This window comes from Brienomyrus brachyistius, unplaced genomic scaffold (assembly GCF_023856365.1).
Source record: "Brienomyrus brachyistius isolate T26 unplaced genomic scaffold, BBRACH_0.4 scaffold42, whole genome shotgun sequence".
In the NCBI taxonomy this organism is placed as follows: Eukaryota; Metazoa; Chordata; class Actinopteri; order Osteoglossiformes; family Mormyridae; genus Brienomyrus; species Brienomyrus brachyistius.
Genome location: NW_026042317.1, coordinates 383,456 through 409,705, shown reverse-complemented (window position 1 = coordinate 409,705; position 26,250 = coordinate 383,456). Strand labels below are relative to the sequence as shown.

Below are 26,250 nucleotides of genomic sequence, written 5' to 3'. Positions count from 1 at the left end.
TATTGATAAACCTTCATACTGATAATCCTCTTTTAGTGGTCCTAAAAAAACATGATTTAAGACACATTTCACGATTCAGTAACCCTACTTGTCCAATAGATGGCAGTGTAGTACTTCGACTAAGACGTGCTATGGAAATTGCTGGTAAAATATAAAGCTCGTTTTCCATTTTAAACGTTTGTCTGACTGAAATGCCCACATGTTGTACATATGTTATTGTACTATACGTCTAACCTTCAGCGTTATATACCACACCTACCTCAGTTATCTGCAGCAATAAAATATGGATGTGTAATTGGACAGCTGCAAGTCAAGTTGTAGAATCGATTATTTTTCTAAACGTTTATCTGTCTGATTTTACAGTAAAGTATGCATGGAGGCATGGTACAATAAGGTGTGAATAAGTTGAAAATATACATGAAATATAATAAAATAATAAATATTTGTAAACATTTAACTAGATAAAGACAGCTTCACAGTACTTATATAACCCTGCACAATTTAGAATATCATCACGGCTCCCTGGAAATGATCAGTTATCATTATAGTACAAATAAGCAGTTATCCAGACATCCCAAGTCTCCCGCATATTGACAGCGGCTCCCTGATGCCCCTAAATTAAATAAATATATATTCCGGAAACTAGAGCAAGCAAACAAGAGCATGCACGCGAGACAGTAGCGCGCACGAATGAGCAAGTAAATGAGCTAGGAACGAGCGAGAGAGAGAAAGAGAGAAAGCGAGAACGTGCGTATGTGTGGATCCCTATATGTGTGACTCTTCATGTAGCCAGTGCTAGACAGACAGCATTCTGATTGGTTTACTTAGCCATATAAGCCAATCATATTTCAGTGCGGGCGGGCTTTTATTTAACTCCTAGAGAACCGAAGGTATCGGTTCCATGGAGCGTCACGGCGGAGGGAGAGTGTCTCAAAAAACGAAAATATAAAATGCATTTCACCTCAGACTACACAAAAACGTGTCCTTGTTTAATAAGGATGAAAAATAATGACAATGTTACGCGCTGAACTGTTTGCAACAGTGATTTCAGCATTGCTCATGACGGTTTAAACGACTGTAAAAGGTACGTCCAGGTGAGTTTAACAAGTGTCATTTAATTTTCTGTATTATTCAGGTAAACACTGGTTAGACACTTGGTTAGTTGTCATGAAAAGACCAAACTCCCTGAAGGCTTTTGTAAAGTAGCAATGGAATATAATTAAGGAATTTACATATAGTAAAAGAATAATCTACTTATATTATTGTCAAAATAATACATAATATTGGCCGTCGTAATTCAGTGCGTTGCCTAGATTAAATTAATGAACATATATATATATATATATATATATATATATATGAGGCAATACAGAAATTCTGTTCTGTAAAATTAAGTTTGTTGAAAGCTAAATAAATTGACGTGCATAGGATACAGTGAAATTAGGTTGGTAAGAGCTTTTTTTAACGTTAGTACTACTAAATCTCATTATGGCGGCGTCAGTCAGACGTAAACACGCGAGAGTCTGACTGCGGTCAACGACGTTGTGTGGCGCCAGCGGCAGGCGGTTGTCATGGTTATTTTGCCACAAACCGGCCGAAGTTCGGGCCCTTTGAGTAAGACATGTCCGACGTTCGAGCTCCGGCAAACAAAACCAAAGCCGGATTTATTTAGATAATTTCTGCTTAAACTTTATTAAACTAATACATGTATGTTCCGTGGTAATTTTTGTACTTATCGATGAAGCTGGGTTTTGATAGTTTAGAAGTTAATTGCGACTTTTTAGCTGGTTAGCTAGTTCTTGCTAGTTGGTACTAGCATTGCACTGTGTTTTCGTTGGTGTACCTCTGGGTTTTTTGTGTCTGTTAATCTATTAACTACTACAGGGAAGTTTACATCGTTTTTGATAGTGAGTCAGACATACCTGTGTATTAATATGTTTTTCGGGTTGTGTGATTTCCATACATGTATATAGTTGCCACTTGGTTTACCATAGCTTGTTGTTAACTACAGATCTGATTTGGGATTCTGAAATTGCCCTGGTGTGCAGCACATGTCACACTGTCTTCTGATTACTGGTTGCATTTACAACATGCCACATTATATATAAGTCACAGTATTTTGTGTGTCAGGTATAGAGATAAATATTTTTTAGGATGAATTCAGTTAAACTAATTGAGAGTTAGCTGTAGTAAGCTGCCCTACACACAAACGCTCTGACCCCAGAGGTAAGCTGCTGTTCACCCAAACGCCCTGACTCCACAGGAAGGCCAACCGAAGACCGTGACCCCAGAGCTAAGCTGACATGTACCCAAACACCCTGATCGCAGAGTTAAGCTGTCATCTACTCAGATGCCCTAATTCCAAAGGTAAAGCTCTTATCCAACCAACTGCATCCAACCAAGCGCCTTGACCCCAGCGTTAAGATGACATAAACCCAAACACTCTGATAAAAGAGGTATGTTTTCATCCACTCAGGCTCCTTGATCCCAGTGGTAAGCTGCCGTCTACCGAAACACCCTGATCACAGAGGCAAAGCACTGTCCGCCCAAACACCCTGATCCCAGAGGCAAAGCACTGTCCGCCCAAACACCCTGATCCCAGATGTAGGCTGCCATCCACGCAAACACATTGTTCCCAGAAGTAATCTGCCATTCACCCAACCATGCTGATCCCAGAGGTAAACTACCTATCATCTAACCGCCTTGTTCTCTGGGGTAAGCTGACATTTACCCAAATACCCTGATCTCAGAGACAAGCTGCTGTCCACCCAAACACGCAGGCGCCTCAGGTAAGCTCACATCCACCCAAATGCCCTAACCCCAGAGGTAGGCTGCCTGTGACCCAGCCCCCTGACCCCTGAGGTAACCTCGCTTCCACCTAAACACTCTGATCTCAGAGGCAAGCTGACATTTGCCCAAACACCCTGATCACAGAAATAAGCTGCCATCCACCTAAACGACCTACCCCCAGAGGTAAGCTGACATCCATCTAACTGCCTTGATCCTAGGCTGCCCCAGTACGTCTAGGTGGTGACAATCCATCCTACAGGGTTGACATGATGTGCTTTCCTGAAGCACACAAAGGACACCTTGGGTTTTATGTAAGTTTGCTTTCTTTTTCTGTGCTTGTGTTTTGTTTGGTTTGGATTTTATTTAATGGCATGTACAGAATTTACTGAGCACTTTTTTGATGTTGATCACTGTTAGCACATATTCATCAGTATTAACATTATTAACATTTTATTTTATCTGTTGTGCTGTTTATTCTGTGATTGACCTATTGTTCCTAAGGTTACTGCTTTTATGTGTTTTAGGAAGGTGTATGACAGTGTTTTAGCCCGACCCTCGTGCAGAGGTCGGAAGTCTGCGGGCGGGTATGTTCCTTTTTGAACTTTTTCTTTTTGTCTTAACTTTTTATTGGCATGCATATAAGGTAACATTTTAATTGTTTTATTGGCCATGTAATTAGATTTTAATTGTGTATAATTGTATTTGCTGGTGGAATTGCTCTTTTGCCTGTTTTAAGGGTAATAGTTCTGCAGGTAGTTCTATTTGTTAAATGTTATCCTTAAAATTCTTATTGTACTGGGTTGGCATTGATTTGCATGGTGTTTCAGCCTTTTTAGATTGTGATTTTGTGTTAATGCAAGTAGTACAAGCATAATATTATTTAAAAATCGGCAGGGTGCAGTCTGCGGGTATCGCTTCTCGGCCTTTTGGCTAAGATCAAGTGGATTTTACTGACTTTTTACTGCTTTTTTACGGACTGCGTCGGGTTTTTTAGAGGAAGGCACGGTGAACCTAAGGCGTGACCAGCAGGTGGCTTGACCGCCGCTGCCACGGGGCGACCCGTGCCTTCCTTTTTAGCCTTTTATCCCTGCTTTTATTTCTGTTTTTATTAGGCTGGGGATCCCGCAGTGGCTGGTGGCTTGTCCGCCGCCCTGCTGGGCAAACTGATTTTTATTTTTAGCTGCTTTTATAGTTTAGCTCTGCTCGACTCATCCCGGATTGGCGGACGGCGGGACCACGGCGGCAGAAGGACTCTGCTCCAGCGGCGACGTCGGTGGACCTTCCCGGATGGCAACGGCCGGCGGACCATCGAGGAAGCCCTTCAGCGGGCCGTGGCTGGTAGCAGGCGGGGGCCTGCGGAATACCGCCCGGTTCTGCTGGAGGGCTGAGGGGGAGGTGGGCACCTTCCCCGACCGGCTGGCCTTCATCCGGGAGGTGGCCTTTGGAGCGTTGGGCCTTCAGATGCAGGACATCCTCTGCGTACAGCGGAATGGGCCCTTCCGCTTCTTCGAGGTCACCTTGTCCACCGACGAGAGTTACACCAAGGTTCTGGAGCGGAGCAAGGAGGGGGCCCAGCACCCCCTCCTCGGACGTTACAACATCGAGCCGCTGTGGTGGCCCGACAAGCAGGTAATAATGGTCCATTGTTTCAACCCACACATTACTGCCGGGGCCGTCACCCAGTTTTTAAAAAAGTATGTGGACCTCCTTCCTGGCCACAGGGACATCCGGGATGAGCTGGGGATCTGGACTGGCCGACGCCAGTTCCAGGCCCGCCTGCGCCCGGACGCTAATGGCGCAGGCGGTTTTAGCCACCCCCCAGCCTATTTTACTCTACAGGGCAATAAGGCATACCTTTTTTTATCCTGGACAGCCTCCCTTCTGCCGGCAGTGCCACAGCTTTGGACACACCCTGGAGGGATGCGCCAACCTGCGCTGCCGCAACTGCCTGGAGTCGGGGCACATGGCCAGGGACTGCAAGGGCCCCCGTCGCTGCATTCACTACAACGGCGAGGACCATCTGGCTCGTTCCTGCCCACAGAAAAAGACTACATATGCCGACGCTCTGTCGGGTAACAGAGCAGTCGGCACGGAGAATGGTGGGGGAGCTCTAGCCCCCACGACTGGGCAGGAACAGCCGGCGACGGGGGCAGGAGGAGAAGCCCTGGTCGAGGTGGAGGAGGCCCCGGCGATGGTGACATCCATACAGGAGGGGTCTCCGAACAAGGTGGAGCAGCTCGCCCTGGCTCCAGGCGTCAGCAGCAGGCGAAAGAAGAGCGGTGCATCCCCCCGGGGGAGGAAGAAGAGCAGAAGGGAGGCGCAACCCGACGCACCCAGCCCTCCGGCGGCCACCTTGCCAGCAGTGGCGGCCGGGGACCAAGGCCGACAGTGTCCCCCCTCCCCGATGTTAGAGGCCCTCCCTTTCCTGATGTACCCCCTGTGCTGCTGTTGGTTGATTCTCAGTGTTAGTAGTTTGTGAGCCATGCCTGCCATGGACCCCAAAGGGGGGCCGTGCCTGTGGCGGGCTGGGAGTGGAATTTCCCTGGGTCATAGGGTTTTTGCCCTCCCTCCTAGGCTGGATGGACAGGATTGTGTGTGGGACTCCTTGGAGTCCCAAAGGGGGAAATATATGGAATATTATTTAGCACTATATAACATAGAATACAAGTATTATGATATTATTAAAAAGTGTGTCAAATATCCATGATGTAATCATTACAATATAAACATTGCTTTGTGTTGATTACAATATAATCAACTGAGTATGTATTTGCACCTTTTGTTAGTCTGAGATTCTGTTATCTACTTTATGTTAGTCCTGAATCTATGAATATTCTTTTATTAACGTATATTTTATCACAATGTTAAAGGATAAATATATTATCAACCTTTTAGTCAGACAATGTGTAAAAGGCTGAAACTGCCTAGGTTTACTACTGAAGGAAGGGATTCGCCTGAGTTCACCCGAAGTTCACGGCTGAGCATTTTTAAAAAACCAAGTGGAGCTGCTCGTGCCACCATTATGTTCAGCCGAGAGACCAAACGGTAAAAGAAATGATGGACAAACTTGTCACCTAGGGGTGTGGATTAAGGGAAAAAACAATTATTGTGAATGGCTGAAGGAATGATGATGCTTAAGTGACAAGATATTGTTAAATGATAAGAACTTATAAAAATTGGTGTAAAACAGTACTGGACACACTTTTACGTGTCCAGCCTTGGTTGTAACTTTATTGTTGCAATAAAGACTGAATTCTGGATACTGCACAAGCGGACCTCTGACTTCTGATTTGGCGGGGAAGGAGAAAAAACCACGACAGCATCTCACTCAAGCGCGCTGATTGGCTGAATTCATGTTGCTATGTGCGTATCTTGTCATAGAAGTTCTAGAATTTTCAAGTATTATATAACTTTGACCTATCACCAGTGGAGCTCATTCTTGATCAAGATGGCTAGGTAAGTGGTAGACTTCTATACAGTTCTGAACTAGGATTAAATATTGGCACTTGATTTTTGAGTCCCCCAAAATACATTTTGCAGGGGGGTGGGGGCGGGTCCCCCACAAAAGAATTAGCGCAGTGATGGGGACGGGGGCAGGGCGTTCCTGGGTTAACACTGATCAACCGGCTAACATTGACTGCTAATGACAATTTGCTGAACAAGAGGGCAAGGTGGTCTTCCACAATGCACTGCTACACTGTTACTTATAAATTTTGGTACTTGGGGAGTGGCAAAGAAAAACCAGTTTTAAACTTTTTTGGCGATTTCTCTCGAAATAAAATCAGTTACAGATTTTCATCCATAATCATCGTTATCGTCAACGACATTTATTTTTAGACTAAAACGAGACGATATCTAAATAAAAATGATTTTGCGAGACCTAAGATTATAACGAAGCGTATTTACACTTTCGTCAACAAATAAAAACGAGAGGAAAATGTTTGCCAGAGACGACATACAATCAGAACTAATGTAGTTCGCATAAGGCAGGGGTATTCAGCTAAAAGTTAAAGAGGTCCATTTGGAGAATTTCTTGAAGCGAAGGTCTGGAAGATCATAATGTCTAACTCTTTAGTGTGACATATTAAGTATCCTATTAGTTGTATCAACATTGCATGTAATCAAAATCTAACTATCAAATTAATTCAGTACAATTCAAAGACTTTTTGACAATATTTATTGTTACGTGACATAGAGCTGAACATACATGTATGAGTGCCGATATGTTTTATAATGTTCTCTCATTTACTAGGTTTAAAATGACAAAAGTTTTTAAAGTATACAGGACTGCATTTCAAAATTAGATAAAATAAAGTGCTTAACTTAAACCGTAAAACCTTAATACAATCGTTTTTATGTCATATATTTTACTGTTCATGGATTTAAGTATTGGTTTCTATACTGTAATTCCACACCGGTAATTAAATTAAAGTCTCGTTTTAATATAAATACATACGAACTTATCACTTCAATCGCAATTAGAGTAGGATATGGGCGGTCTTATTATTTCGAAACATGTATAAAACGTGACATGTTCTTCTTATATTAGCTTTATATTTGTCGGAGTAACAACGCAAACGGAATGACAAGCAGTTTCTGACGAGAACAGCGTATTTTACTTTTCTTTTCAAATAAAACGCGGGGTTGCCAACTTCGGCTAGCTGGCTGGAGTGAGATTTTCAGTTCGAGTTGTCAGCACACATATGTAACAGTTCGTACCTTGTAAATAGTCTGCTTTTGTATTTAACCGTGTAAATTGGACGCAATTTTAGGTGTATAATGGAATAATGTAGTAAGATTTCCGTAATATGTCCTGCGCGACTCTGAAAGCGTATCATGCTAGATGCTTAAGATCTGGCAACCATGAAAACGTACGTTTTTTTTTTGTTTCAACTGATTTATATAACATATAACATTACTTTATACAGTTGTTAAAAAGCGGAAACTTCAACGAACATGAAATCACCTGAAAGAGAGGTTTTTTGGCTCTATATACTCATAAAATTGTTGCCTTGGGGTAATTATTTTGATGTTGAAAATGTTCAAATGGAATGGTTGCAATTCCTGCTTCTGATAGCCGTTGAGAGGTATGTTTTCAATGTTTGGATTTTTTTTTCTTGATAATGGGTATAAATCCCTTATTGGTCTTTTTCTTTAAACATATTTGAGAATTTCAGGTGAAACATTTAACAGCGAACAATAGTAAATAAAAATATCGCAAATATTTATTTTAATATTTTTATTTTAATATTCAGAGAGAGCAGGCCAGGTGGCACTATAGCCTGTGCACTTTTTCTTTATTTTTGCACTAATGGCATTACTGATTTTAGTTTCCAGGTGAATGAACATGTTTATGTTTCAAATAAGAGTGAAATCTTTGTCACTGTGCACTGCACAGTCAGACCTTAACACCGTTCCTTAACATTGGTTTAATTTCATTTTGGTGAACATAATGACTTTCAGAAATCGAAGGGAAACTTTAAACATTATTCTTTGAACTTTTCATTTTAGTCGACTAAATCAACTGGTTTTACTCAACTGTAATCTTATGAAATATAGTTGACCAAAACTGAAATATTTTAGATGACCAAATTATCACTGAAACTAAATTACATTTTAGTCAGAAGACTACGACTAAAACTAAATAAAAATTTGTCAAAATTAACACTGGTTCGTATTAAGTGGATAACTTTTGCCAAGTGATACATTTTATTGACCGGGGGAGGGGGGGCGCCACGAGAATTAATACCATACAGGAGAATGCTCGGTATGCCATATGCTCTGTATTTGTATTTCCTGTAGCTGCAGTGAGTATATTAGCATTATTGTTCATATGTGTACTGCTACTATAACAAGTGCATATATATGTGACAGTAAAACTTTCTGGGCATCTACATTGATAAAACTTAGGTGATAGTACTGTTTTGTTATTAAGTACAATTATTAGATTGAACCGGCTTATTTATTTGCTCTTTAAGAGGTTTTTACTGTTGTCTGGTGTGCTGTAGAGCAACCTGTCTGACCGAAACCTATTTCTCCTCTCAGCACTAGGAGAATGGAGAAAGCAGTGGATTGGACAGATGACAAGTACTGGGCAGCCTGGGATAAGTGGGATGAGGTGATAGATTGGGGAGATGAAAAGTCTTCACCCACAACACCTCCCTCTATCCAGGCTGGCACCAGCACTGGAGACGTGGATGTTGGGGTGGAACATCACCAGCAGCCAGTATTCAAACGTATGTATTTCAGAGCTTTTTTTTAACATGAATTGGAGACAGTCTGATCATAATTGGAGTTTAAAAAATTGGTCGGCACTATGAAAATGATTCTCACTGATTGAATAACAGCAGAATAGTTGCTGAAATTATATTACAATGTACAATAAAGAGAAATGTTTCTGTGCAACAGGCCAGCAAAAGAAACTGGTTTTGAGGATGCAAATTCATCTCAGTGTGCAGTCTCAGCCACAACAAGCGGCGCAGAACGTAAATGACAGGGAGGAAGAAGCCCCAGTTCTGTCTAACCTGTCATCTTGGAGGGAACCTGTTACTCAGGAACACAGGGAGTCAAAAAGGCATAAGGACCCATTCTCCGTGCCTGGATATGAGACCCACCACTGGCCCAGAGAAAAATACTGGTCGCGACAGCCAGCAAAGACAGTCATTGATGAAAATATCATCCTGGGCTTCTGCAATGGCCTGATGGCTTTTTCACTGTCGTGAAAATTATGAATTTTAAGAATTTATATTTATTATGTAATAAAAATTTCAAGCTAATGCTGTCTCAGCCAAATTCTGTCCTCTATGTCCATCAATAATGCAATGAAAAAGAAAATATATAAAGCATCTCAGTAGATACTGACTGTATTGAATTGCACTGGGATAGTGAATCCCTGGGAGAAAGTTCGATGTAGGCAGGGTTTCATCTATTCTGTTATATAATCATGTGTGACAAATTGCAGTAATGGAAAAAAATAATCCTATTAGAATCTTACATACCTGGATCATGTCCCTCCTTAGTCTCCTTTGCTCAAGGCTGAATAGATTCAGCTCAGCTAACCTCTCCTCATAAGACATTCCTCTAAGACCAGGAATCATTCTTGTAGCCCTACGTTGAACCCTTTCAAAGGCAGCAATGTCCTTTTTAAGGTAAGCTGGATTTATGAATTTAACGCTATTGTGCATTTAAAACACACAAATAGTTCAAATCAGCAGTTATGGTTTTAACGGTAAGGTGACCAAACCTGCACACAAAATTCTAGGTGGGCTCTTACCAAGGAATTATATAATCTAAATATCACCTCCCTTGACCTAAACTACACACAGCTAGAGATGTAACCCAATATCCTATTGGCCTTTTTAATTGCTTCCCCACATTTGTGAGAGTGGGACATGGCAGCATCAACATACACACCAAGGGTAGTCTACCATTTTGTCTTAGATTATAGCTTCCATTACTTTTCCAGAAGCCTATAGTTTGATGGATTACTTCTATCCTTTTCAATATGGGTGTTATATTAGCATGCTTCCAATCAGAAGGTACCACAAAAACAGAAACAGATTTATGAAATTATTAAAGGTCGACAAATAATATCCCTCATCTCTTTTAAAACTATAGGTAAGATGCTGTTATGATATCCTGTCTAGGGTTGGAGTGTAACAGTATTCACGGGAAAGGGGAATGGGATAAAGGGACAAACAGGGTGAGGGCAAGAAGGGAACACCAGTGGACAAAGGGATATTTTTTTGTATTTTATTCATACACAATACTGACACTAGGAACTAAAACTGGGCCGTCACTGGATCTTCCAACAGGACCATGATCCTAAGCACATGTCCAAATCAACACAAAAATAGTTAGCTGACTATAGGATGAAGCTTCTGCCATGGTCATCTCAGTCCCCTGACCTGAACCTCCCTGGGATCAGTGGAAGACTACAACCACTTCCTATACAACGACTTCCTACAGTGGTGGCCAGGAGCACCAGTGCAAGGGATGAGCGCCCCAGGAGCCGGGCAGCGTGCCTTCCTGGGGCAACCCGATGGATCCAGCACAATCCCCTCATGACTCCACCCGGAAGAGTGAGCGGATACACTACAGTAGAGGGGAGCTTCTCCAACTGCGGTCGTCTATCACCTCAAGGCCGGCAGTTGCTCTTCCTCCGGAGTTTCGCCAGAGTAAAAGAGGTAGGCGAGGAGGTGTATGCTCCAAGCTGAGGAGGAGACCCTTCAGACCACCGCTACTGCCCATCATACTGGCCAATGTATGTTCACTCCAGAATAAAATGGACTTATTGCATGCCAAGTGTCGGGTGGAGCGGTATCACCTATGTTATTGCCCTGACTGAAACCTGGCTTGATGACACCATCTCAGACTCAGGTTATTCTCTCCAATCAAATCAGGTTATTCTCTCCAATTTTATGATCTGGCGGACTGACAGGACGTCTCAGTCAGGTAAGAAGTGGGGTGGTAGGGTCTGCATCTTTGTCAACGAGCGGTGGTACACGAATATTAAAGTACACTGCATTGTTTGTACACCTGACAGAGATGCTGATTCTATCTGTACGCCCCTTCTACCTTCCGTGGGAATTCCCTACTGTAGTAATTAGCTGTGTCTACATTCCACCAAGCACCAACACCAAGGCAGCGGCGGAGCTAGTGTGTGAGGACGCCAGCTCCATGACGGCAAGATATCCCGACGCCCCGGAGTTACTGCGAGTGATTTTAACAACTATAATCTCAACGCTGTTTTGCCATCTTTTTATCAGTATGTGGATATTCCCACTAGGAAGCTTAATACTCTGGACTTATGTTACAGTAACATCTCTGACGCCTTCATCGCGCGTGTACATCCTCCACTTGGCCACTCTGACCACAATGTTGTCTTCCTGCTACCTCACTGCAAACCAGAACTGAAGCACATTAAACCGCATGTGCACCTGGCCACCCTCTGGTCGGAGGAGGCAATTGAACGACTATAAGGTTCACTTGCATGTACAGATTGGGACATTTTCCAGGGTGATCAGAACCATAAAGTTTCTGTAATTACAGACTACATCAAGTTTTGTATTTATTCCACTATTCCCACCAGAACTGTCTGGAGATATCCTACCTACAAACCCAATATCACTTCCCATGTTAAGCACAGCTTGAAGGAAAAACACAAAGCATTTCTATACAAGGACTGGTCTTCTGTCCAGTCACTCAGTAGACAAGTAAAGAATGAGATAATCAATGCCAAACTCAAATATAAGGGTTGGCTGGATCAGGAGTTCAGTACAATGAACACCAAACAGGCCTTTTGGTTACTCACTGGTCAAATACCCTACCATGACCTTCTTCCCATAGGCACTGATCTTACAACTTTTGCTGACTCCTTAAACTCCTTCTATACAATGTTCGATAAGCAGGACTACTCTGCTGTCTGTGAGGAGCTGCTCAATGACCTTCCCTCTGATGATCCTGCAAACCCTCCCTTTACTGTAGAGGACGTGAGGCAGCAGCTAAGCAGATGCAAAGCTGGCCAGGCCGCCGGGCCTGATCGTGTACCAGCTAAAGTTTTCAAGCTATTCGCCACAGAACAAGCTCCCATCCTTCATTCCATCTTCTGAAACTCATATAGATTGGTGATCATTCCTACAATTTGGAAAACTTCTACCATCGTCCCGGGTGCTAAGAAACCTCTGAGCTAAATCATTACCGGCCAGTAGCACTCACATCGATAATAATGAAATGCCTAAAAAAAATTATACTCCATATCATCCAGCCAGCTGTCAGACCGCAGCTGGACTCATACCAGTTTGCCTCCTGGGTGAAGAGCAGAACAGAGGGTACTGTAGTATGTCTCCTCCACTCCCTTCTCCAACACCTTGAATCTCCAGGCACCTTCGCTACTGTCCTCTTCATTAACTCCAGTTCCGCTTTTATTATCATTCAACGCCACCAGATGATCAAGAAGCTTCTTCAATTGAACATATCCCCATCTCTCATCCGTTGGGTCCATAATTTCCTCAGCAATAGACCACAGATTGTATGGATAGGCACAGCCAGATCAGCAACTGTGATCAACAACACTGGACCCCCTCAAGGGTGTGTCCTCAGCCCCTTCCTCTTTACACTCTATACCAATGACTGCATTCTTTTTCTAACTTTTTCAGTGTGAGATGAAGCTACTTCAGAAAATGTACATTTTTTCTAACCCTTTTCACAAATATTTACAAGGGCTGCCAATAATTGTGGAGGGCGCTGTAGCTTCTCTAGCTATATTTTTATCAGTGAGCTCCCTTGCCTGCAAGTTTTCTTTTACATATTCTGCAGCACCACCTCCCTTCTTGCTTATCTGGTCCCTACTATGTAAATGATTCTCACTGACTGAACAACATTGAAATAATTGCTGTAGTTATGTTACAGTTTACTATGAAATGTTTCTGTGCAACAGGTCAGCAAAAGAAATGGGTGTGCAGAGGCCTAACAGTGAGGATACGTAAAGACCACCATCCTCAGCCTCAGCAAGTGGTCCATCAACGTCAAGCGGATGACAGTGAACAGCAAACCCCACTTCTGCCAACCATAGTTACCCCATCAGCTTGGAGGGAATCAGTGGCTGAGGAGATGAGGAGATCTACGGGGCGGAAGGACCAATTCTCTGTGCCTGAGTACGAGATCCACCACTGGTCCGGAGTGAGATACTGGTCACGAGAGGCAAAGAAGACATCTGTAAATGAAAAATCCATTCTGGACCTTTGTAATGCCCTGCAGTCGTTTACTCTCTCTTGAGGGTGAGCATTATAGATTTCTAAGGCTAACAGGATGTCCAACACCCAGAATGTTGGACCTTTAAAATTATAAAATATGTTCAGTCTGATATTGTGTCAGCCAAATAGTGTCATCAATGTGCATCATAAATAAAACACATAGCTTATGGTGGACCTAAATTTTCCAAACAAACCAGAAATCATATGAATCATGTCAGCGCACTTTGTACTGGATTGCTCAGGTATAGTGATGTATGCAGGGTTTCATCTATTCCCTTACATAGTCATGTGTGACGTATTGCTGTAATGCATTTTTTTTTAAACTTCCCATTCATTTGTGTTCCTGCCACTCTATAGCTAAGTACAAACATTAAATGCCAAAGGCATAGCGGAAACTCGATGAGCGCATTTGACTGAGATCCAGTGATGGATGTCATCTTCTCCTGGACTGTGAGTGTTAATGTCTCGGCCCCAACATGCATTTTACCATAGATTACACAGATCCATTCATGTCACTTTTGCAGGCTTGTTTATAATTTGCTGAGCTTCCATTGTGAGTCAAGTGTCCCGGTCATAAGCTCAGGTCTGCCGGTTGCCCCACTGGCCAAATGCCCACGGCCCCTTCAGTGCCCCGGAGCTGGATATCGTGGTTTTAAGTCCCATCTGGGGTGGTTCTTTTTTACTTTTCCCTGCTGCCTTCTGCTTTGTGATATAATAAATATTGCAATAAGTTTCATCTTCATTTTCAATTAATCAAACTGTATGAAAACTATATTTGCAGCAATTACAGCTTTGCAGTCCTTTGCCATTAGAGCTGTCCGTTTATGACAATATTAGGGGAAATTTCAATCCTGCTATTCCCAGAGGTGGGACTGGCTTGGTATTTTCTCTGACCTCACGGTGAAGCTGGTCTCACATGAGCTTGATAGGCTGGAGATGTGATGATTCTGTAGGCCAGTCAAGCAGGACAGTTCTCTGGATTCCTCATCTTTCACCAGTGTGCTTTGAATCAGCCTTGCTGCTTGATAGAAGTGCTGACCACAGGGGGTGGCATGAGTTGTAAAACAGAGCGGTAACCTTGCTGGTTCATTGCACCTTGTACTCTGTGTAAATCACCCACCTTACCAGCACCAAAGCAGTCCCATACCATTTTACTCCCTCTGCCATGCTAGACAGAAGCATGGCAGCTATTCTTTTAAGTTGTGCTTCTAAGGCCAGCATACAAGTTGTATTTTCCCTGTTGAAAAAAAACACTGGTAGAGATGGCACAACGAGGCACTGAAGGTCTGAGCCTTGTTACGTGCCGTAAGGTTTGGGGGGGGATTGTCCTGATCGTTGTCCGGCTGCCTTCGTCTCCGCCTCCCGGACCTGGCCACGCCCCGAGCTATACGCTACTTCCGCATTTATGATTTAAAAGGCCGTGGCGGGAGAGTAGCGGCAGCTCTGCTCACAGTTGGTTGTTGCGTTATTGATTTGCTTGTGTTCTTTTGATTGATCGTGTATGACAGTTTTGGTTTTCTGGTTTTCGTCTCTTGCCTTATCCCTCTGTACCTTTGCCTTTGGTTTTGACTGCTTTCTGGTTTGTGATCTATTGCCTTCCTCCTGACTCCTCTCTTGCTTCGCCCCTCGGATACTGTGTTTCGGCTTTGGTGTTCTGTATGTTGGTTTCTGTTAAGTGCGTAGGGAGTGACGGCTGTTTTGTTTTGCGTACGTGTTGCTTATTTTGTGTTTTGGTTAGGGAGTTAGGATTAGTCTGTGTCATTTTCTTTTCGTTTAGAGTTAGCTTAGTTTGGGACGTGTTCGTTAGTGGTGTTTTGTTTATTGTTTTGGCGGTGTCACTCCCGAAGTCTGTTGCCCTATTGTGTGTGAAAGTCTTTGTGAATAAACATAAAAAAAATACAAAAAAAGATCCCTTTGTGTCCCGTGTTCCCTTTTCCCATACCCTGGTTGTCTCGTTTTCCCCTCTCCTTTCCCTTTACCTTTCTGGCGGTCCTCAACCCTAGACTGAGGATCGTAACAGCCTTTTTAACCATTGTATTGAAAACTGGTTCACTACTCGAAGACAGTGCACATGGGTGACATATCGTGGTGAAAGTACCACTCCTGACTATATATATACATTTATGAATGCATTTGACTGTGTGTGTGTGTGTGTGTGTGTGTGCGTGCAAACTGACAGACTGAGAAAACGAATTCAGAAGTTTTGTCTTGCTAAAAGTAAATTCTTTTTTAGAGAAAATTAGTTACAAACGAAAACAAAAGAAACTGATGGATTTTTCTCTCTTTTCTATTAAGAGAAGCAATAATAAAAGAAGACTTAGTTAGTTATTGAATTTATATAAAGAATAACAATCTGCCATTCTTTGCGGTCCCTTTTGCCAAGTTTAATGCCCTTTCTTGTCAATGACCATCATGAGCCTGCTATCAGTTCACACACACACACACACACTCACAAGCAACTAGGACAACCTCCTAGATGCCGCTCTGAGAAGTGTAATGTTTGTGATCGTGGTTAATCTTATGCTACATTAAGGCCCCATAGTTAACGATGGGGATTAAATCAGGCGATGAAGACAGCCAGGTTACAATTTCATCACCTTCCAAGCTGGTTTTAAGGTGATGTCATGGTCTGTGCCTATTCTTGAAGTTTCAACTTGTGAGCCTTGTGCATTGTATTAAGCTGATGTCTTTGTCAAAGTACGCATGAAAGAAAATAAGAGTATTTTACTGGGGAACGAGGATCATGACTACAGACTGTTGTGTGTCTGGCTGTAGTACCAACAGCAAGAAAATCCCAGATAGAACACTTTAAACCCAAATCTAAGTTTGTTCTTAGGTCCTACAGGCTTGTTGGCTCTGCATGTGATATGCATGTTCTGCTGCTTGTTTCCTTGTGCCTGTGTGTGTCTGTGTCTGTCAGTGAGTCCTATGATGCACTGACCTTCTTGGCAGAATATTCCCCTTCCTTACAGTATGTCCTATTGTGACTCCCCTATGATCCTGTACTGAATAGATTATAAAATGCATGGACATAATCAAATGCTACATCTTCCTTAACTATTCGTTTAACATTTTTTAAATGATTTATTTTTCCACTTTTACATTTAGTGGTCACTCCATAAGAGCTGTCCTTTAACGTGCTGCGCAGTGTCCCTGGATGCTTTGCAGTCCACTGCAAGGCTTGGACTTGAGGAGTCGATTCATTATGAAATGACTCCGAGTCTGAGCTGTGAGCTAATGCACAATAAGCAGAAGCCAGGTAGTGACTCTTGGTTGTTGTAGTTGTTCTCTTCTGACCAGGGAGGTGTTCCACTAAGCAGGATTTCTCAGTTAGCGGAGTTAACTTAGAAGTTAAGCTAGAAGTCATGATTGTTCAATAGGAATGCTCCTCACCTCTTATTGGACAATTATGAGTGAGCCAGTGTCTTTTTTAATAAGAGAAAATCTGTATCCATCTTCTGAATTATTCTGAATTATTCTACTTCTAAACAAACAGTTATCCTCAGAGGCAGCATAACATCCTGGCAACTGCTCAATGCAGCATTGAAAAGCACTACAGAGAGTAATGAGCTCACAGATGTAATGAGCACAGAGCATCACCAGCACGCTGCTCTCAGCAGTTGAGGACATTAATTTTTCCCCACAGTATACTCAGCTTGTGTAGTGTTTGTACTTGGCCTGATACTGAAGGGGCATAAGTGATAATTAAGTGACATGATAATAAAGTGCATTGCTGGGTGTCTCTTTGCCAATCTCACATGAAACACTACTGTGATGCAAGACAGGGAGCTCGCACTCCCTCATTCAGAGAAGGGCACAGAGTGCGGCTGTGGAAACCAGCGCATGTGCAAAAAGGGCATCAGAAATTCTCTGCACCCATCGAGACCCATCCTGGCTGACGGGAAAGCATGGCATGCTGCCCATTTGGCCTCAGTACCCAGTGGACTTCCCAAATTTCCAGCCCTGCCAAAGACTGGTCCTGAAAGAACAGTTGAGCTTGGAATGGCCTAAGGAACTGGAAGCTGTGCAGCCAGGGCACACAAACCATCATCGGCTCAAGGACTATGGAACTTCACAGAATTAAACAAAGAAATGAATTGCATGTTTTGAGCGTGATTTTCTGGTTAGAAAGAGATACCTTAAAGGAAAAGAGAGATTCAGTGTAAAATATATAACAGTTGTTCATAGATCCTCTTACTGTGGTCCTCAGTGAATGGAACATTTCTAATTGTAATTGATTTCTGTTGGAAGCAAAACAGGCAGTTCATAGTGAAAAGGTTGTGCACTTACAGGAAGGCACAAGCACAATGTTTTTTGTTGAACTTACATTATTGTTTTGTCTGGGGTGTAGTGACCTTAAAGGAAGAAATGTTACAGGTAAGGTGTGTCTTTTATAGAATACAGTGCTGCTGCAGGAAGAAGAATACATAAGTAAAGGGGGGATGTTGCGTTCAGTTAGTAATTGTTCTGTTTTCAATATTACTGTATGTCACAAGAGGGTGCTGTAAGGCTGTTTTATTCGACTTCAATTCCTATTCCAAGAGTCAAGAATGGATAGTTGATCCCAGGCAGCAGTTTTCCAGATTATCAACTTCAAAAACTTAAAAATATGATAGGAAAAAAGTCTTTGTAAAATTAAGAAGTATATAATACTATGAATGACAAGGGGTCTTAATACTTTTCATTTAATTTTATTAACTCAATCTTTTGCTGGCAAGTATACCTTTTAAATTATATACATAACAGTACAACTGCATTATTTGTGTTTCATACAAAGCAAAAGGTTATGGCGGCTACTTCATTAATAGCGTTTCTTATTGATACTTTACAATTCCGTTCTATTGCCCAACTCCCAAAGGATCATACAGTTTTATTAAAACATAGTAGTCTACGGAAATGTCAATACTAATCATACATTTCAGTGACATAACTATGTGAAAATGACACGAGACACACGTCCTCAATGTTAAAATCCATGATTGTAAAAAATGACCATCGTTGTTAATGTTATATCTCAGGTCTCAGATTACTTCGTTAAGTGTCAATTAAACTGAAAAAAAAAATCACAGAAAAAGGCACGCTTATTTGCCGACATTTAGTAACCGACAAGCTGATTAAGGAGGACTAAACCTGTACCTGGCTTTCCTGTCAGCTCCTTGGGGATGGCTAATCTTCAAATTTTATTACAAATACTACAACTTTATTTTGTGCCTTGCTTAAAGTAAAATATCTTCAGACTACTGAACACTGCGTTGATGGTGACATTTTTAAACTGATTCGCTTCTTTCGCCTCACTCTTCTCTATGTGACGGGTGGGCGTGGTTGATCTTGCCGGCTCCCGATTGGCGGGTATACGGTAGCTCCTGTGTCATGTGACTGGTAGTAGCGTAGGCAGCACCGCCATAGATTTGAATTGTCAAATGCTTCTATCGAAGTACACTACTCATATCACTGCGCATTAGACACAAGCACGAGCTGCCTGGCGATATCTGCTGCGCAGTGATATTATTGGTGTGTGGAGTTGGGTAGAAGGAAATAGTTCGTATATTAAACTGCTCGCGACGAAATCTGTGGATCTTCTTAACCTGTTCCTGATTTCTGGTAAGAGATATTGCTGTTGATTTTTTCAAATGCGTTGTTCTGGCGCTTTAAGTAGTGAAAGCAAAATTGAATCTTATTATATTGCTTATTTATTAATGAGTCGCTATATCATGTATACTGCTCAATGTTTTGATTTAATAAATATTTAAATGTAATAAATATTTCAAAAAAACATTTAAAATGGTTCATGATTTTCAGGAGCGGTGCAGTGGTTAGCACTGTTGCCTTACACTTGCCTGTCCCCCCATCCTGGGTTGATTGATGGATGATTTTCAGGTCACACCGCCCCCTCAGAGCCCACCAATCAGTGACTGTCTCAGAGTGTGATGTGATACACAAAGTCCGCACCACCCACTTTTCAATGAGCAGTAAAAACACACCAGCTTGTCTCAGCGGACAGCGGCTATTATCAGATAAGGGGAAAAGGATGAGATATCAAAAGTAAAAATAAATATATCACGTTTGGTTAATATCAAATGAAAACAGCCCTGCGATAATATATTGGATTCTAGGATATCATCTATTAAAAGGGTGAATCTATTCTAGCAGACCATAAAAATCCAATTATGAACAGTGAAAATGGGCATAATAGGTCCCTATAAACGGCTGGTTTCTGTCCATGGTGCTGAAAACCAGGATTGGCAGATTTCACATTACAGCGATTCCCCCACTATATCACAGATTTTTCTCCGACACCTCACGATTCTCTGCGTATCCCGTACATTGTTTGTGGTCCGATTGTTTTCGTTTTGTTCTAAGCCCTACGATGGAAGACGTTGACCATTCAGGAGAAGGTAAAACTTCTGGATGTGCTTCGGGAAGGAAAGCGTTATGCGGACGGCGTTCGCCATTTTGGCTTGAATGAATCAACAGTACGCTACATGAAGAAGGATGAAAAGAACGTGTAAGAGCCATATATGTTTTTATTTTTATATATTCTATTACATATATAGAGAGAAAGTTGTGTGTGTATATATATATATATATATTACATATTATTATTTTTTTTTAATAATTATTATTATTATTATGTCACTCCTATCCTTAGCCCGACAAACAGATATATGTGTTGTTTTAATGAGTTTACATGTGTTTAAAGCATGTGGGAGGGGTATGTTAAGGCTTAAATTGAAAAAAATGTATATGTTCTTTCTGTATCGTGGATTTTCACCTATCGCTGATGGGTCTGGAACGCATCTTCCGCGATAGGCGGAGGATCAAATTTACCTTTTTAACCTGATTTAACTTCAACCCTCTTATTTTGTTAACAGAGTGTGCGGGGGGAATACAAAGGGTTACAGTGGGTAATAGGTGATTTATATTGACCTTAATTATCACCCAAGTGACTCTGGACAATCAGCTCAATAATGCTTCCCAAAAGCTTCTCTCTTTTTCACTAGTTACACTTCATTTCACCGAAATCAAGGAAGAATCAAATGTACAAGCACATTATATAAAATATAAGATGCAAACACATAAAAAATATTTTGTAAAAACATTAAAAACGGATTAATATATATTATGCAGTTTGAAAACTTTTTTTCAAACTTGAAAACATTTAGACCTCACTTAGAAAAAGCAGGTGATGACCAGCCCAACCAGCAGTTCCGTCTGGTTGTACAGAATACCTACTCAATTAAATTTTGAGGTCATGACTAAACTAAACTAAATTTCAGCTTTAACATCAGCAGTTAGATAAAACTGATCATTCCAGAGGGAAATACAGTGAAGCCATGAAACATACTAGATGTAAATATAGTAATTTTCACATACACTTGAGCTCAGTGAATTCAAGCGTGTCATACACTGTAAAAAAAAAAAAATCCACCAAAAAATGGAAAATGTACTGGCAGAAAATTACCAGCACATTTTCCGTTAAGTTCATGGACTCTTCCTTCTTCCTTTTCCACAGTTTCTTAAATGATTGTTTATTTTCATTTTTAATTCTTCATTCTGCCAATGCAGATCTGTTTGTTTAATAAACGGTGTTGTTCGTAAAAGTACAACAAGTAATTTGAGAATATAGTGATTCACTGCATTGATTATTTTTCATAACTCAATGGCCCATAAACATACAGTTATCCATCTGAAGCTGGATTTAAACCAGCAAACTTTGGATTACAAGCCCAAATACTTGAGCTACTGAGCCACACACTTACACTGACTCAGCTTAAGTTGCAGAGACACAGTGGACTTTCTGTTGGATGTCAGACAGAACGGCAAAGGACCCCTCACTAACAGGAACCTAAAACACACAAACACTTGGGAACACTTCAAATGCGTGATCTGACTCTGCAGGGGGAGAACATGTTCATGTGGAGTCTTGGCTTTTCACAACGTTTCATTCCTGCTTATAGCTAAGGTTGTTTTTAGCCGTTGTCACTCTAAGGTTGCCCATTAATGGTTTGGAATTGGGAATGTAAAGCTGTTTTGTTAGCATGTCTGCCTTACAATTCCTTTACTGTAAGTCGAGGCCTGCTGGAGCTCAATTCTGCTTCATGGCGCTTGTATTTACTCTTTATTTTTTATTACATTATGTTTGAGACTAACCCCTTTCTCTACCTCTGCATTCCTCCTGTCGAGCTCCATACAGAACTAGTGGAGAAAAGGGGTGCTTGGAGGGGGGACGATATCTCTGGATGCCCACTTAAGAAATATCTGCGTTACCTTCCAATACACATGGGTGCTGTTGAATTAATAAAAAAATGCACTGTATTAAAATTATTTTGTTTATATAACATAATAATTGAACTATAAACATGAAATTTAAATCTGTTTATATATTGACAAAATAATAATTATGAATTTTGAACCCTCATTGAACAAAATTAAACTTAATATGGGCATTGAAATTATCCTTATGGGGGGAAAGTTAATGTTACTAAAATGGTTGTGATGCCTCAAGTTAATTATCTCTCTATGATGCTTCCATTTAATATTCCGGAAAGGATATTTAAACAGAACGAGAGTATAGTAAAAGATTTTTGTTGGGAAAGAAAAAAACCTTTAGGATTAAAATTACTTCGCCCAGAGACAAGGGAGGTCTAGGATTGCCAGATGTTAGATTATATAGCATGTCATTTGAAATAGCCAAACTCTACTATCACTGGAAGAATGTGAATTCTGATGTGGACTGGATAGCTATCGAGAGTGATTTGGCTTCACTATTTCAACCTCTGCACATTCTGTCACAATGGGGGGACAATATAAGAAACACAAACCCGATAATATCTTTTTCGAGGAATATATGGATCAAAATACATAAGAAGCTTAAAGTATCACATTACATGCAGCCATATTCCTCAATTTGGCACAATCAATCCTCAAATAGAAATAGGAAAAAGTATGGAAACAATGGCAACCCAAAGGGGTGAAAACTCTTTGGGATTTATTCGTAAATGGGATGTTTATGTCATAATCAGACGTAAAGAGTAAGTATGATGTAGGAGGAGGAGGGAGTTTTTGGAAGTTTTTGCAACTGAGGCATTGAGTCACGAGTGTTAAAATACAGAAGATGAATGGTTAAGAATACTTTCAAGAGTGGGGAAATATTATAGGGAAGTAAAAGGTACATTTATTCAGTGTAAAATTATACACAGATACTACTGGACACCAATTAGACTAAATAGAACTGGACTAATTAATACTGATCAGTGTTGGAATTTTAGAAGGCAGGTGGGGGCTTATTTACACATGCTGTGGCAGTGCTCTCAGGTATATCCATTTTGGGGTAGAGTTCTTGGTCTCCTGGACAAATGGCTAGGCTTTACTTTACCCCGCAAACCCGACTCTGTCTGCTAGGAGATAGAGTGGAATTGCCAAAGGTGAATAATAAACAGTTTAAGGCTGTGATGGTGGGACTCATAACTGCCATGAGGGTAATATTAAGGCATTTGAAATCCTCAACAATCCCCAATATAAAGGAATGGACCGATGAGATGATTAAGGCAGCTTCATATGAAAAAATGTTGGACAGACTAAATGGGAAACGAGATATAATGAAAATGTGGGAATGTTTCTAGGGCCATGTTTTTGAAGGATAAATGGCTGGGAGGTTGAAGTAGTGATTGGTCATATTGTTTTATAAATGTGAATGGCTGAAGTGTATTATATGAGAGTGCTGTAACTTTTTGGTTTGAAAAATAAGAAAAATTTGAATTACAAAATAAAATGTTCTTGGATAGTAATTTCATGTAACCATTTGTCTTAAATTTAATTACATCCAACTGTACATTTTTTAGTGTAGGTAGGTAGATGGATCGATAAAATTAAATAATGATTACAAATCACAAATAACTATTACAGTCATGGCCAAAAATATTGGCACCCCTGCATTTATGTCAAAAAACACACCCCTTCTTCCAGAAAATTGTTGCAATTACAGATGCTTTGCTATTGTCATATTAATTTCTCTTGTTGGCACTTGAAGAAAACAAAAAGAGGAAGAAGGAAAAACAGGAATCGGAGACATTCCACGCCAAAGGGCACCTGCCCTTCTCATATTGTCTCAAAAACCCAAAGCCCCAGAGAGCAAGTCAGAGTGCTAAGAATTATAGCGCCAACAAGCCCATGGCCCCTTTTCATGTAAAACTTCGTATATGAGGATGTTTGTGCAGTTTAGTGCCTCTCTTAGCCTCGGCTCCTGTAAATCATATAAGCACACCCACCACACCCACAGGAGCATTCCGCGTGCCCCCACCTGCCAACCTGCCTGTCCCCCCCAGCCCACAGGCCGTCTGTTGTTCTGAAATTTATCCACATGACTCCTGACCAAGTCTAAGGTAAATCAGATTCCATCTATTAGAAATGAAATTTTCAGTAAAATACAATTTTTTCCCCCAATCTGTGAGACAGTGCAGAATTTTTGGAGTCGGTCCTAACTCTGTCTTGAATATGTACCCAGCAGGCACCTAGGACTCGTATCTCCCTCTGAGAATCTTTCTAAGGCACTCAGCAGCAGAAATTCTCCATCCTAGATGAGCCTGCAAAGTTCTGTAGAAGTTAAATATACTTTAGTCAAATGAGAGACTAACCTGTTGTCAGGCAGGGGAAGCTTGAACAAGGCCTTCATTCATGACATCTTCACTTGGCTTTTTGACGAATCCCCATTTAGATGCAGCACATCAGATACTGAAGAGCAGGATGAAGGCTGTAAGTGCAGTTTGCTGTGGATTATGACTGTGTTTAAATCTAATAATGGATGAGACAATTTACTTAAAGCAAGATATAGTTCATATTGCTCTTCAGGCTTCGTGATAAAATATTAAAATTATGGAGTACAAAGTTGTAAATGCAAATAAAACAATGCAGAGCGGCAGGGCGCCTGGCCCAGAGGGTCTTCACATAGAATTCTACAAAGGCTATTTTTTCCTGTTAGATTTACAGCTTTGGTTGTCTTGCCCTTTAAAGAAATTCTCTCAAGAAAGAAGTTGCCTCTTACCATGTCACAAGCAATTAGTTTCACCCAAAAAGGAGGAGGACCCCTCTCTGCTCCCCGTGTTAGTAGGTTCTCCCCGACTCCTCCTGCTTATTCCTTCCTCCCTCCCTCCTATTTGTGCTCTCCTCCTCCTCTTGGGTTCTATTCATGTCTTTTGGTTCAGCAAAAAAACCCACAAGGCTGCCCTTGGATTGTCCCTCTTCCCATCGGGAAATATTATGTATTACATGATTATGAAGTGATTTGATTATTATACAATAGTCAATTAACCACTTTGTTTCTTCAACTTGTCTTTCTTCTGAATCATCAGATATATGTCGTAGCTGGTAATTTGTTACACTCTGCTGTCAGTGCCAGTGTAGCCTAGATACAACCAGTCGTATGTTTTGGTCATGCTGATGTTTGAACAATTTTTGGGAACAGTTTTTCATAATGTTTTCTCATATATGTGGTGTGATAATTGAGCATGACCCCACTGTTGCTGTGCTTGGTGCTCCTGTCATGACCTGTAATCTCTTATTTTTTCATGTCTCCTCCCACTCATGCCAGCAGGGGTCGCTGCTGGCCCTTTGTAACCCTCCTAATTCTCCTGTATCCCATTATAGTTCTCCATCCTAACCCTGTACACCTGTTTTGTTGCTGATTAGTGTGCTGTGTATTAATATGCCTGCCCTCACTGCGTTCCCCAGCTCAGTCATTGCTGTTCCATGTGTAGTCTGTGTTTCCTTAAAGTCCACGTCTGTCTCAAAGTGGCTGCATTTGAGTCGAGTCTCACCCGATGCTCACATCTCCCCGCAGAAAAACAATACACCGCCTCACAGGCCAGAGCCACAGCCTTCTCCTCTCTGCTGGGTGGAAGAACAACTCTCACACAGTGGAAGTCCTCCAGACCCCCTGCCTTCAGACAATAGGTTAAAGATGTGTTTTCTATGTTACCTTTTGAAAATCTGAGATACAGCAGAGGCAACTGTAGGAAGAGCTTTCATGCTCTCTGGTCTCCTTTCACTGAAAATGTGGAGGGCCTGTATGTCACTTGGAAGATATTATTTAATCCCTTATATTACAAACCAAAGAATATTGCACTACACCATTACTAGGCTACACAAAGTTATTTTAACAACCACTGAATGGAAAAAGGTCAGTGCTGAATATATATAGCTGTGGAGCAGCAGCAGGCCTTGCTGGGCCGGAAATGCAAGCAGCATTGTCCGCATTACCACTCTCTGTACTTGGATTGACCGAATGTTCAGACCGTAGGATAAGAATTAATACTTTTTATTGATCCCAATCAAGATATTTTCGTTTTGCCTCCCCCAACTTGCTCAGAGTGAGCTGGCCGTGACGGGCAGCCAGTCATAGTGGCACCCAGGGAGCTGGGGGCCTTGCTGAAGGACCCACAGATGTGCCCAGGCTGGGCTAAAATGGGCAATTTTCTGATCACAGGGACAGAGGCTTAGCCCACTGAGCTACACACTGCCCCTAAATTTATATTTATATGTAATCTGTGTGTGTATGTGTTATCTAGATTTGCCCTGTATGTTTCTAACTAAATCTAATCCAGTCCTTGATCCTACACCTACTATAATTATAAGTACCTCACTATACCTATATCTAACACTGCCATTCATCACCAGTGTTACATGTCAGGGCTTCGCTGCAATAGATCCC

General features: G+C 41.4%; 2 protein-coding genes and 1 long non-coding RNA gene across 8 annotated transcripts in view; 2 read left to right on the top strand and 1 right to left on the bottom strand.

Annotated features, from left to right (window-relative positions):
- The window catches only part of LOC125722784 (uncharacterized), a 154,958-nt gene that overhangs the window by 93,018 nt on the left and 35,690 nt on the right, over positions 1-26,250 (bottom strand). The window lies entirely within an intron of this gene.
- LOC125722796 (uncharacterized) lies at positions 887-3,375 on the top strand. 4 transcript variants are annotated; one of them, XR_007386598.1, is made up of 4 exons: positions 887-1,084; positions 2,264-2,367; positions 2,477-3,101; positions 3,315-3,375. It is a non-coding gene; the product is annotated as an uncharacterized LOC125722796 (long non-coding RNA). The 4 variants fall into 4 exon arrangements; XR_007386596.1 differs by having other exon boundaries at positions 887-1,094; XR_007386599.1 differs by lacking the exon at positions 887-1,084 and adding an exon at positions 1,609-1,707.
- LOC125722767 (uncharacterized) lies at positions 3,992-6,060 on the top strand. Its single transcript, XM_048998968.1, has 2 exons — positions 3,992-4,419; positions 4,664-6,060. The coding sequence occupies exons 1-2, from the start codon at positions 4,078-4,080 to the stop codon at positions 5,267-5,269; spliced, it is 948 nt and encodes a 315-aa protein (XP_048854925.1). The 5' UTR covers positions 3,992-4,077; the 3' UTR covers positions 5,270-6,060.

What these genes read in the sequence shown, in the direction of transcription:
- LOC125722767 (XM_048998968.1), top strand. Translation starts at nt 4,078, where the DNA reads ATGGCAACGGCCGGCGGACCATCGAGGAAGCCCTTCAGCGGGCCGTGG. An exon ending in TGTGGTGGCCCGACAAGCAG is followed by an intron (nt 4,420 to 4,663) that starts GTAATAATGGTC and finishes TATCCTGGACAG; the next exon opens with CCTCCCTTCTGCCGGCAGTG.